Source organism: Acomys minous, assembly GCF_964271855.1.
Source record: "Acomys minous genome assembly, chromosome: 13".
Classification (NCBI taxonomy): domain Eukaryota; kingdom Metazoa; phylum Chordata; class Mammalia; order Rodentia; family Muridae; genus Acomys; species Acomys minous.
In genome coordinates, this window is record NC_140495.1 from 61,755,298 (window position 1) to 61,768,790 (window position 13,493).

Sequence of the window (13,493 nt, forward strand, 5' to 3'; positions counted from 1 at the left end):
TTTCCCAGGGTCACCAACAGCTTTAGTCTCTATTAAGAGATGCTATTACTAATACATCTAACAAAACTCTTAGGCTAATTATTTTTTAATTAATCTGAGGATACAGAGTATCACACTAAAGCTCAAGAGATACAAAACCATAACAAAAATGCTAGAGAAATGATTTAACAATTAAGAATACATACTATCTTTTAGAGGATTCTAGTTCCCAGTACCCACGCTCAATGGCTTACTCCACTTTCAGGATTGGACATCCTCTTCTGGTATATGAGCACCCCTGCATTCATATGTATATACAGAAGCACACATATACACATAATTGAAAAATAAAAATCAACCTTAAAAAATCACAAAGAGTCCTAATTGATGCAACTTGACTAGCTAGACCAGGTATAGGGGCCTACCTACATCTTTAATCTCAGTACCAGGGAGGCAGGTGGATCGCTCTGAGTTCCAGGACTACATACTGATACATTATCTTGGAAAAACAAAACACCAAAACACAGAAGACAGGCACAAGGGTACACGCCTGTAATCCCAGCACTCTGGGAGGCAGAGGCAGGTCGATCACTGAGTCCGAGGCCAGCCTGGTCACAAAATGAGTCCAGGACAGCCAGGACTATACAGGGAAACCCTGTCTTGAAAAAACCAAAACCAAACCAAACCAACAAAAACAAAAGCAAAAAACAAGAACTGGCTGGAGAGGTGACTCACTGGTTTAAAAGCACTGGATGCCCTTCTAGAGGACTTGAGTTTGACTCCCAGAACCTACATGATGGGTCACAATTATTTCTCTGTAACTCGGGGATCCAATGCCTCTTCAGGCCTCCTCTTGAAGCACCATGCATGCACATAGTACATAGATACATATGCAGGAAAAATACCCATACATATAAATGTACATTTTTAAAACAACAAAATAATCTTGGCCAGCTAAATTAAAGCTCTTTGTCAGGACCAGCAGCCCTGGCATTACTGGGGAATTTATTAAAAGGTAATGACCCTAGGGCTGGAGAGATGGCTCAGTGGTTAAGAGCACTGGCAGCTATTCCAGGATCTGGGTTCAGTTCCCAGCACCCACATGGCAGTTCACAACTATCCGTGACTGCAGTACCAGGGTCTGACTTCCTTACACAGACATGCATGCAGTCAGTCAAGACACCAACACACATAAAATAAAAATGAAGTAAAATACACACTGTATGATTTTTTTTTTAAATTCATGATTCTAAACTACATGGTGGTATACAACTGTAACCTCAGTGAGGCTGCTGAGCTCAGAGCCAAGCTGGCTTTGAGAACAGACTAGCTATAGGACTCTATCTCAAAGACAAAACAGAAAAAAACAGGCAGGAAAAAAAAAAAAAAAACAGATTCCTAGGCTCTATCCCAGGCCTGATGCACTGGAGCTCGAAGTCTGATGAGATTCCCAGTTGACTTGTATGTGCTTTGAAGTTCAAGAACCACCATTTAAGAACAATGGCTTTCAAGCTTTGTCCCACGGTTTGGAGTTGTTTCTTTCCTTTTCTGTTTGTTTGTTTGTTTGTTTCTCAAGACAGGGTTTCTCTGTGTAGCCTTGGCTGTCCTGGACTCACTTTGTAGACCAGGCTGGCCTGGAACTCACAGTGATCCACCTGCCTCTGCCTCCCGAGTGCTGGAATCAAAGGCATGTGCCACCATGCTGGCTTTCTTTCTTTTCTTTCTTTTTTTCATTCATTCATTCATTCATTCAAAGATTTATTTATTTATGCCCTATGCAGTTTCTGGGTGCCAGAGGCTGCACTGTAACACGGCAGAGGTTGGGTCCAAGTCAGTGCTGTTTGTGTGTCTTGGTCACCCATTACAGAAGCAGTTTTCAGAAAATTGGTAGCTGATAAAAGTGTTTCAGATAATTGGGCCATTGACAGCAGCACTGTTTCTGACTGGAACATGGGCCAGCCCCCAGACTCAAGAGCTATCAGCTGCCTAAGAAATCATGGCATTAGCACAACCCTTAAGGCAAGACAGATAACACAAGAAGACTTTGCCACATTTGATTACATACTACGCATGGATAAAAGCAACCTGAGAGATTTGAATAGAAAAAGTAATCAAGTTAAAAACTGCAAAGCTAAAATTGAGCTACTTGGGAGCTATGATCCACAGACAAGTCATTATTGAAGATCCCTATTATGGCAATGACTCTGACTTAGAGGTGGTGTACCAGCAATGTCTTAGGTGTTGCAAGGCCCTCCTGGAGAAGACTCCGTAGTTGGTCCAGCCCACCACCACTAAGCAACTCACTCAACCAGTGCCATGCCCAAGAGTGGTGGTGGTCCTTAGCCCTGGGCCCACCTGTCTTTTCAGCCAGTGCCATGCCCAAGAGTGGTGGTGGTCCTTAGCCCTGGGCCCACCTGTCTTTTCAGCCAGTGCCATGCCCAAGAGTGGTGGTGGTCCTTAGCCCTGGGCCCACCTGTCTTTTCAGCCAGTGCCATGCCCAAGAGTGGTGGTGGTCCTTAGCCCTGGGCCCACCTGTCTTTTCAGCTGACTTACTGCATATCATTAAAATAATTGTAAGCGAAATTTTTTAAAAAGAGAATTATTTATTTATAACATATACAGCGTTCTGTCTACATGTATGCCTGGACACCAGAAGAGGACACCAGATCACATTATAGATGGTTGTAAGCCACCATGTGGTTGCTGGGAATTGAACTCAGGACCTCTGGAAGAGCAGCCAGTGCTCTTACCCTCTGAGCCACCTCTCCAGCCCCCTAGAGCTGTTTTTTAATCTGGCCATCCTTAGCAGTGCAGGACAGGACAGGACAGGGCCTTTACATCTAACGGGCGTGTGCCTGTCACTGAGCCCACACAGATTGTACAACACACTTAGGGAAAGGCAAAGGTATGTGCTGCCACTGCCTGGCTCCTCTGTCATTTTTCAGGTTTGCATTTAAAAATTGTGTGTGTGGGGCTGGGCATTGTGGCACATGCCTTTAACCTCAGCACTTGGAAGGCAGAGACAGGTGGATCTCTGTGAGTTCCAGGCCAGCCTAGTCTACAAAGGGAGTCCAGCTCACTCTTAGATGCACATTTAAAGTCATTCAGGAGTGCCATTTGATAGAACTTTATTTGTAAAGACAAGAAAGTGCTTTTTGCCAGTCAGTGGTGTGCACACCTTCATCCCAACACTCGGGAGGTAGAGGCAAGCAGACCTCTATAAGATGAAGCCAGCCTGGTGTACAGATGAGTTCCAGGACAGCCAAGGCTACACATAGAAATCTTATCTCAAAAAACCAAAAAGTCAGATGTGGCTAATAGGAATATGAGGGTTCACTGTACTTTATTCTCTATTTTTAAATTTTTACTAGTATATATTAGTGGCACAAAATAATACATTGTGACATTTTCCTATATGCATAGTGTTGATTATCTCCTCCATTGCCCCTTTTTATGTCTTTCACACTTCCTACTGATCCTTTCCTAGTACCAAATAGTGTCCATCTATTTTGTGTGTGGGTTTACAAATTTCCACTAAACAACTTTAAAATGTAAGGCTAGAGGCTAAAATGTCACCTTGATGACAGAGTGTTTGTCTAGCTTATACAGGCCTTGCGGTTAGTCCCTCACACAAAAGTAAAATGAACAATAAAGTATCTGTCATTAGCAGTGGTTCTCAAGCCATGGTCACAACCACTTTGGGGGTCAAATGAACCTTTCACAGGGGTCAAATATCAGGTATCCTGTATATCAAGTATTTATATTACAATTCATAACAGTAACAAAATCACAGTTATCAAGTAGCAATAAAAATAATTTTATGGTTGGGAGTCACCACACATGAGGAACTGTATTAAAGGATCACAGCATTAGGAAGGTTAAGAACCAATAATCTATAGATATGTAAGTCCACAAAGAAGTTTGTACAACAACATTCAGGTAGAATTATTTATAACAGGTAAAAGAAAAAGTAACACAATGATATTCAACAATTTACTAATAAATAAACAGCAGTTGGTTTATGCATACAATGAGATATTATTGGCAATAAAAAGAAACAGCATAAATATGAACTTTAAAATATGTGAAAGCTAGTTACAAAAAAATCATACATTATATAAATGAGCAAGAATAAATAAGAAAGTCAGGATTCCTCCAGACATAATAAAAATGTTCTAAAATGTATTATAATTATGGATACACAACTCTGTAAATGTGTCCAAGTGTCTTAGAATTTTTCACTCTACTTGTTCACACTCCCCTTACACAATAAGTTATAGTCCACTAGAGGGCTGCTAAGGTAAGACCACAATCTTGATAACCCAGTGTGCTGGCTAGTTTTATGTTAACTTGACACAAGATAGAGTCATCTGAGAAAAGGGAACCTCGATTAAGAAAATGCCTCCATAAGATTGGAGTGTAGAAAAGCCTATGAAGCATCTTCTTTTTCTTTCTTTCTTTCTTTTTTTTTTTTTTTTTTAAAGATTTATTTATTTATTTTCGGTTTTTTCAAGACAGGGTTTCTCTGTGTAGCCCTGGCTGTCCTAGGCTCACTTTGTAGACCAGGATAGCCTCGAACTCACAGTAATCCACCTGTTTCTGCCTCCCTAGTGCTGGGATTAAAGGCGTATGCCACGACAGCCAGCAAGATTTATTTATTTTATTTATTGCATATGAGTGTTTTATCTGCAGAAGAGAGCACCAGATCACATTATAGATGGTTGTGAGCCACTATGTGGTTGCTGGGAATTGAACTCAGGACCTCTGGAAGAGCAGGTGGCACTCTTAACCAATGAGCCATCTCTCCAGCCTGTGGAACATTTTCTTAATTAAGTGATTGATAGGGGAGGACCCAAGGGCCCACCTTATTGTATGTGGTGCCATCCTTGGGCTGGTGGTCCTGGTTTCTATAAGAAAGCAAGCTTAAAAAAAAGCTGTAAGTAGCAAGCCAGTAAGCAAGACCCCTCCATGGCCTCTGCATCAGCTCCTGCCCTGTTTGAGTTCCTACCCTGACTTCTTTCAGTGATGGACTACAATGTGAAAGTTTAAGCTGAATAAACCCTTTTCTCCCCAACTTACTTTTGGTCATGATGTTTCATTATAACAACAGTAACCCTAAGATACTTGACTGTTACCCAAAAACCTAATAACAAGACTTGACAGATTAAAAAAAAAGAGAAAATATACAGGGCGGGGGGCCACAAAAAAAAAAGAGAGAAAATATTGGGGGTGGGGGTCTCAAGAAAAAAAATTAACATGGCTTACTAGAAATGGCCTTAAGATTTTATTTTAAAAAGTGTGTGTGCACCAGGCATGATGGCACACACCTTTAATCCCAGCACTCGGGAGGCAGAGGCAGGCGGATTGCTATGAGTTTAAGGATAAACTGGTCTACAAAGTGAGTCCAGGACAGCCAAGGTTACACAGAGAATCCCTGTCTCGAAAAACCAAAAAAGTGTGTGTACATGTGTCCGTGTATGTGTCCGTGTCCGTGTGTGTGTCCGTGTCCGTGTCCGTGTGTGTGTGTGTAGCTATGTGGACCTGAGTACAGGTGCCCATGAAGGCCAGAAGTGAACACTGAATCCCTTGGAACTGGAGCTCCAGGTCTGCAGTTGGTTGTGAGTTGCTGGACGTGGGTTCTAGAAGCTGAACTCAAGTCTTCTGTAAGAGTAGCCAAGTGTTCTTAATCACCGAGCTATCTCTCTAGCCCTGGAAATGGTCTGTTCAATTAGCTGAAGACTAGACCCACCATCAGGAAACATGACTATGCTAGTGCCCCTACAACCTGATTTTATTGGATAGTAATTATCCATACAAAGAGTAACCACAGCTGGGCGGTGGTGGCACATGCCCTTAACCAGAAGATCTCTGAGTTCGAGGCCAGTCTGGTCCAAGACAGCCAGGAGGACTACACACAAATGTGCAGGTGGTAATAATATAAAAACCAAGCTGGGCAGGATGGTACACGCTTTTAATCCCAGCACCCAGGAGGCAGAGGCAGGCAGATCGCTTTGAGTTCGAGGCCAGCCTTGTCTACAAAAGTGAGTCCAGGAGATCCAGGACTGTTACACAGAGAAATCCTGTCTATAAATAAATAAATAAATAAATAAATAAATAAATAAATGTGTGTGTATACCAGACCTACAGCTCCCATGTAGAACCTTATCCCACTTTCTCTAAAGTAGATTTCTCTAAAACACATGACTCTAGAAATCTTACAATTCTAAACATCTTATGACAAATTAAAGTTTCATAATTTAAAAATATAGTTGGTTATCAGAAGCATATATGTATAGCAAAGAGGAAATGTCAGCAAAGCCCCACAAAAGGAAACACTTAAGTTACTTAGAAACTCAGCAAGGAAGGAAGGGACTCACACCCCGTACCACCACTACCCTAGTCCACCCACTCAATCACCTCCCAAAATAGAAGCAGACTGAAGGGCAAGAGCTGTTGACTCAACTAGAGATGCAGTCACATACCTTGAAGCCTCAGTGTTATATAAGACTGTCCTGCCTGGCTTCACTGCATTCACAGCCACTGGAGCTTTGAAGTAAATATCACTAGTAGTATCTGACTTCCTGCCCAGCTTTCCCCATCTGCCTGCCTATACTCTATACAATACTCAACATCATCTGTAATAAACAGTTTTTCCTTAATTCCTATATTTATGAAAACCCCAATGTGCTAAACAAAGACTAAAACAGGTATGCTCTAATGTAAAGAAAATGCTGCCCTGTACTCCCATCCCTACTTTTTTACTTTTGTGAGGTAATAATATTATTTAATCTCCATATATAACTTTCAGTAATTAAGGTCTATAGTCAACACTGTGTGGTTTATTTGTAAGCAGTAATCACACTTAAACTCTTTTTTTTGGGGGGGGGGCTCTGATACAGGGTTTCCCTGTGTAGCCGTGGCTGTCCTAGACTCCCTTTGTAGACCAGGCTGGCCTTGAATTCAGGAAAACTGGCCTGCCAGGATTAAAGGTGTGTGCTGCCACACCTGGCTATGCATAAACATTTTTAAAGATCTCTTACTCTCTATTACTGCTTCATACATTTGCATTGTTTACTTAAATGCTTTCAGTATCTATATTTTGGCCTGAACAAGCTAAAAAAAGAATCATTAAAAAAATAATTTTCCAGCTGGGCATGGTGGCAAACACCTATAATCCCAGCACTCAGGAGAGAGAGGCAAGCAGATCTTCCTGAGTTCCAGGCCAGCCTTCAGGCAACCAAGGCTATTACACAGAGAAACCATGTCTCAAAAAACCAAAATTAAATAAAATAAAAATAAAACTTTTCTAGCAGGTGGTTGGGCTCATGCTTGTAATCTCAGCTCTCAGAAAGCAGAGGCAGGAAGATTTCTGTGAATTCCAGATCACCCAGGGCTACAAAGACTGTCCCACACCCGTCAAAAAGGCCAAGTAGCACTTGGAAGGAGAGGCAGGTCAATATTTGTGAGTTCAAAGCCATCCAGGGCTACATAGTGAGACTATTTCAAATAAGTAAATCCTTCATCAATTAAAAAAAAAATTAACAAAAAACAGACTTCCCATTTTGTCCAAAACCTTCATTGTTTAAGGGGCTCTTCTTAGATTTTAATGCAATATTTGTTACGTCTCCCTCAGCCTTCTCTTTCTACTGGTACCACAATGTCCTTTTTTCACACATTTAATTCAGGAACGGAATCTGTGTCAACATACTCATCCCTCCAGTGTTATGTCTTCTACTGACACAGCCATAGGGGATAGCTGTGGTGCTAGCACCATATTCAAACACATCATTCAGAAATCAGCAATATCCCTGCCTCCCAGAACTAGTATGCTGCCCCTGCCAAAGCTGAAGCCTACCTGCCAACGTCCTCCAGACCATCCACTGGAGACCCCAGCCGATCACTGAGCCGACGCCGCTCTGGCGTGCTAGCACAGAAGTGGTCATTGCCAACTGTGATCCTTAAACTCTGCTCCAAAGAAGAATCAGAGCACAGACCAGGAGAATGTCTCTATAAAAGTTAAAAAACAAACAGAAACAAACCATATGGTCGTCAACATGAATGTATCTCTATATCCCAAAATTGTCTCCCTACTCCTAAAATTGTTGTCTATCAAGATAAGGTACAATTCCACAATAAAAAAAGAACTTTAGAAACTTCTTTAGGAGACATTTTTTTTTCAAGACAGGGTTTCTCTGTGTAATAGCCCTGGATGATCCAGAACTCTCTCTGTGACCAGACTGGACTGAAACTCAGAGCACTACCTGCCTCTGCCTCCTGAGTGCTGTAAGTAAAGGTGTGCACCATCACTGCCTGGAGAAATAAAAGTTTACATTTCCCACTCCACCTTAAAAAAATGGCCTCTTATGTAGGGGCTACACAGAGAAACAATATTTTGAAAAACCAAGACCTCTTATTCTTATGGGACATGGGAATAGCCAAGTAAACAAAATCGCTGCTTGAAAGCCAAAACCAATTGTTTTAAGTACTTTGAAAGATATCAATAGTGGCAATCACTAAAAAATGAACTGTTAAAAAAAAACTAGCCGGGCATGATGGCGCACACCTTTAATCCTAGCACTCCAGAGGTAGAGGCAGGTGGATCTCTGTGAGTTTGAGGCCAGCCTGGTCTACAAAGTGAGTCCAAGACAGCCAAGGCTACACAGAGAAACCGTCTCAAACTTGCCCTGCGCCCCCCCCCCAAGAAAAAAAAAACTAAGGAAAAGGAGGAATCATGCCAGATAAGATGGTTAAAGGCAGCATTTCTGAGATGCTGTCACTAACCTGATAAATAAAAGGAAAGTGTATACAGGTCTTTCAAAAAAAAAAGATTGTTTTAGACCAAGGGAAACAACACCTCAGGAATGAATTAGCTAGCATGCTTTGGGTAACAGGCCAGTACAGCTGCAGCAATGTGAAAAAAAAAAGAAGAGACGCAAAACTAATTAGGAAGTTTGGACTTGATCTTACTGGGATCAGAGCCACAGGAGTTTAAGCATTAAAGTTCTGTGATCCAAGTACAGTTCTCCTCCTGCTGCTGCACTACTTGATCTCTTACTCTCTGAAGCTCTTAATTCAAAACTCACTTCTCAGGAGGCTCTTTCCCCTCAAGTCCTATCAAACATTGTAAATCACTGCTTAATTTTGTTTTTAGCCCTTACTCACATTTAACACACCACAGAATTTCTAACTTCATCTATTTATCATAACCATCTAATTCATGACAGATGTTCAATATATACCCACTAAATGTACAAAGTGAAGGCTTAAAATCAGTTCAGGGCTCCAGTTAAGAGTACTATTTTTGCAAAGGACCAAACTTTGGTTCACAGGACCCAAAAGCAGTCAACTAGTTCCAAGGGATCTGAAGTCTCCACCAACATCTGCACTCCCGTGTATACTCACACACAGGCACACATGAATATATACAACTATATGGGGGGAGGTTGGTTTTTTATTTTTTAAATTTTTTTTCGAGACAGGGTTTCTCTGTGTAGCCTTGGCTGTCCTGGACTTGCTTTGTAGACCAGGCTGGCCTTGAACTCACAGCGACCCACCTGCCTCTGCCTCCCAAGTGCTGGGATTAAAGGCATGGGCCACCACCGCCCTGCCTGGGTTTGTTTTTTTGAGACAGGGTTATCTATTATACAGAGCCCTGGCTGCCCTGGACTCTCTTTGTAGACCAGGCTGGCCTCGAACTCAGAGATCTACCTACCTCTGCCTCCCAAGTGCTGGGATTACAGGTGTGCATCATCATGCCCGGTTTAAAAAATGGTCATGTGCCCAGCACTGGGGAGGCAAAGGCAGGTTGATCTCTGTGAGTTCTATGTCTGCCTGGTTTACAAAGAAGTCCAAGGCAGCCAGTGTTGTTACACAGAGAAACCCCGTCTCAAAAAACCAAACCAAGGAAACAAAACAAAACTTTTTTAAAAAATCAATTTAATTGCTGAACACAGAAAAAATAATTGGTGAGTAGCAAGGCTAAGTTATAAAGAAGGCAAGTGTAACAATCCAAGAAAGAGGTAACAAGGTCATAAGAGTTCTGGGAAGTGATAGGAGGATAGCCTGGGGATTTCTCTAGAAGGTTCACCTAACAGGTTCGATGAGGCAAATGTTTAGATCAGATAAGAAGAGAAAAGAGATAATTTCCTATGGGAGAGAACTGGAGCAAATACAGTATCTGGAAGAAGAGGGAGGCTGTAGTAGAGTATTCTATTCTTGACTACTCTGTAGTGAGGGCTTTGGGAAATCTTAACAATGTGACCCATCAGTTTCTCTATGATTAGAGCACTAAGATACATGTTACATACAGTGCTGTTCAAGAAAACCTTCACTAAAAAAGACAGACAAACTCAAACAAACTACAAAACACCAGGTGGAGACTCTAACTGTAGCATTACCTGAAAGGTCAATATCACGTCTACGGTTTAAAAAAAAAAAAAGTTGGTCTAAGAATCCAAGTCGGGCTTCACACTTTTGCAGGCCCTCCACTATTGAGCTACAGCCACCACCATCATAAATTAATCTCACGATCTGTTCTCTTGTCAGCACACATTACCATTTAAAATCTCGGGCTATGAGTATTAAACATGTGAAGTGAACCACAGCCCCATCACTTGTAGCTGTGTCACCTTGATCAAGTTACTTAAACCTTTCTGAGCTGGTTCCTCAGCTGTGAGATAAGGAGTAAAACTCATTGCTTTACCTCAAGGGGCTGTGAGCCCTAAAACACTGGGAAGCTGCTGTCACACCGCTAGCTGGTGGCAGCAATCACAAAAATTGATTATGCACACCTTCACTTGGGAGCAACAGCCTCATTTGGGACTCGGCTAAAGAATCCAACCTGCTTTGGTTCAAGCTTTCCTAACTCGCCGCAAGGCATTTCAGATGCTTTTCTAAACTCGGGCCTTAAGGAGATGCATCTTGCCAACCCCAAGGGGGGTTAAAAAAAAAGAGAGAGAGAGAGAGAGAGAGAGAGACCCAAGGCGGCAGTAAGTATGGATGAATTCCTCTCGCCTTGGTTAACTTCTCCACATAGCAAGAGCTAAAGTCTCTTCCCAAGAAACCCGACTTTCTATTCCAACCCGGTGACGGAGCGGGTCCCGAGACCGTTATTGTGTAAACGAGGTGCCCAAGGCTGTCGGGGAGCGGGGTAGACTTGGATATTCACACTCCAGCGTGAAGGCCCGGGGGCTGGGGACCGAGGGGCGACCCGGGCGAAGGGTGGCATTACCCGACTGCCGCCGTCGCCTGGATGGTCTCCGCGGCCGTCCCGGGCGAAGTCGGCGCGGGACTCGCCTCGAATGCTGCCTCGGAAGCCAGCCAGGCCCGGCGGGTAAAGGCGCCGGCTCCGCGGTGGCGACGGGGAGCCGCGACGGGCGCGCGGCGGGGACGGGGAGCCGCGACGACCCCGCGGAGGGGACGGCGAGCCACGACGACCCCGCGGAGGGGACGGCGTGGCCCGGTGGCCACGGGCCGGGGACCGGGAGCCGCGACGACCCCGAGGCGGGGACGGCGAGGCCCGGCGGCCGCGGTGGCCTGAGGGTGAGCGGTGCCGGCGGGAGGGGAGCCGCAGCGAGGAGCAAGAGGGCGGCGGCGACGAGGGGCGGCGCGCCGGGCCTGAGGAGGAGCCCGCGGGACGGCTGCTGGATCGCGGGCCGCTCCCGCCGCCGTCTTTCGGCCGGTGCGAAGAGGCAGAGGAGCGGGAGCCACTGCGGTACATGGCTACCGGGAGCGCCGCGGAGACGGGCCCCGAGCGCGCCGCCACAGCTGCAGCCTGCCGCCGCCGTGACCGCAGCGCGCCGCCCTCGCGGAGGGAGCTGCCCCCTCCCCGCCGCCGCCGTCGCCGCGCCCCGCCCCCAAGGCCCGGCCGAGCGCGCCCCGGCGGCTAGCGGTTGGAGGGCGCGGGCACGCGCCGACACACCCCCGTCCCCCACCCCCCACACACCCCCGTCCTCCCAGGCTCCCCGCGGCTGGACGCCTAGAGCGGCCCGCGAGAGCGGGGAAAACTGGGGGAGGAGCGCGGGGAAGCTGCGTCAGGACCGGGGACGCGCAGGCCCCGCCTCTCTGCCAGCAAGATGGCGGCCGGCGAGCCGCCCACTTCCCCTCCCCCGGCGACCACGTGACGCCGGAGGCCTGGCGCGGTGGGCGGGGCCGAAGAGCCGGGTGAGTGGGAGGGGCAGTCTGTGTGGCCCAGGTCTCTGTCTCTCTAGGTTGGTTCGCTGGCTGCTGGAGGACGTCTGTGCTTTTTCTGCTCACTTCCACCCACCTGATTTATAGTAGATGATTATAGTGAGAATACAAATGGACACCCCCCGCCACCTAAGCCCTGTCAGAGCTATGAGCCTCAACAAGAACGCCCAAAGAAATCCTTCCCCCTGTACCGAGGAAGCTCGACATTGTCAGTTGACACTCCAGTCCCGATAATTTATAGAGGTTTAAATTGAGCAGGAGAAAGTGCAAGGAGGTGAAAGTCAAACCTTAACAGTAGGTTGGGCATGGCGGTGTACACCTTTAATCCCCCCAGCACTCTGGAGGCAGAGGCAGGTGCATCTCTCAAGAGTTCGAGGCCAGCTTGGTCTAAAAAGAGAGTTCCAGACAGCCAGGGCTGTTGCACAGAGAAACCCTGTCTCAAAAACCTCCAAACAAACGAAAAACAGATATGAAGACGTTTTGACCAGGCACTACGGTAAAATGGTGATAGAGGTTACCATCAGAGCAACCCATACTGTGGCTGACAGAAGGAAGGTCCGGCAAGTTTTCTGAGCTCTCAGTGGTGCACAGACATACAGGAGGCAAACACTCTACCCAGAAAATATAAATAAATTTTTAAAAGATGACAAAATAGCCCGGTGTGATGGCACACGCCTTTAATCCCAGCACTTGGGTGGCAGAGGCAGACAGATTGCTGTGAGTTCGAGGTCAGCCTGGTCTACAAAGCGAGTCCAGAACAGCCAAGATAACATAGAGAAACCCTGTCTCGGAAAAAAAAAAAAAAAAGACAAAATAAAGGTCAATCAAAACACAGGAAAAGGAGGCAGAATAGAGTGCTTAGAAGTTCTTTTTTCCCAGCATCTACATAGTGGCTCACAAGCATCTAGGACTCTAGTTCAGGAGGATCGCACACCCTTCTCTGCTCAGTAGGCACCCACGTGGTGTGCAGAAAGATATTCATCCAGGCAAAACATCCCTACACATAAAAAATAAAAATAAGGAACTAAGTTGGCCCTTATAGCTTCATATTTTTCACCAGCTAAACACAAAAGAACTTAAATTGTAAATTATTACTATTTGCTAATTCACATATTTATAAATGTCATGTTTTGTATTTCAGTATAAATTTTTTATTTTTATTTTTTTTTGAGACAGAGTCTCACTATGCAGCCTTAGCTGGTCTGGAATTTGCTGTGTAGATCAGGCAGACCTTGAACTTATAGAGATCTGCCTACCACTGCCTCTCACCTGGCCCCAGCATAAAAAGTTTGCCAGCTGGATTCCAGTTTGTCTTATATAATTAA

The 13,493-nt window shown here is 45.1% G+C and overlaps 1 protein-coding gene and 1 pseudogene across 3 annotated transcripts in view; one reads left to right on the top strand and one right to left on the bottom strand.

The window, feature by feature from the left end:
* Window positions 1-11,834, bottom strand: part of ZNF318 (zinc finger protein 318) — a 39,207-nt gene extending 27,373 nt beyond the window's left edge. The window contains exons 1-2 of one of the 2 annotated variants that reach the window (XM_084755038.1): window positions 11,210-11,834; window positions 7,835-7,986 (exon numbers count right to left, since the gene is read on the bottom strand). In XM_084755038.1, coding sequence (XP_084611164.1) covers window positions 7,835-7,986; window positions 11,210-11,698 — 641 coding nt within the window. In that variant the 5' untranslated portion in view covers window positions 11,699-11,834. The remainder of the gene's footprint in view (window positions 1-7,834; window positions 7,987-11,209) is intronic. The other variant, XM_084755037.1, reaches the window with a different exon arrangement.
* LOC311582190 (low molecular weight phosphotyrosine protein phosphatase-like) lies at window positions 596-2,358 on the top strand (annotated as a pseudogene). Its single transcript has one exon. The product of its transcript is annotated as a low molecular weight phosphotyrosine protein phosphatase-like (transcript).
* Window positions 11,835-13,493: the final 1,659 nt, after the last annotated feature.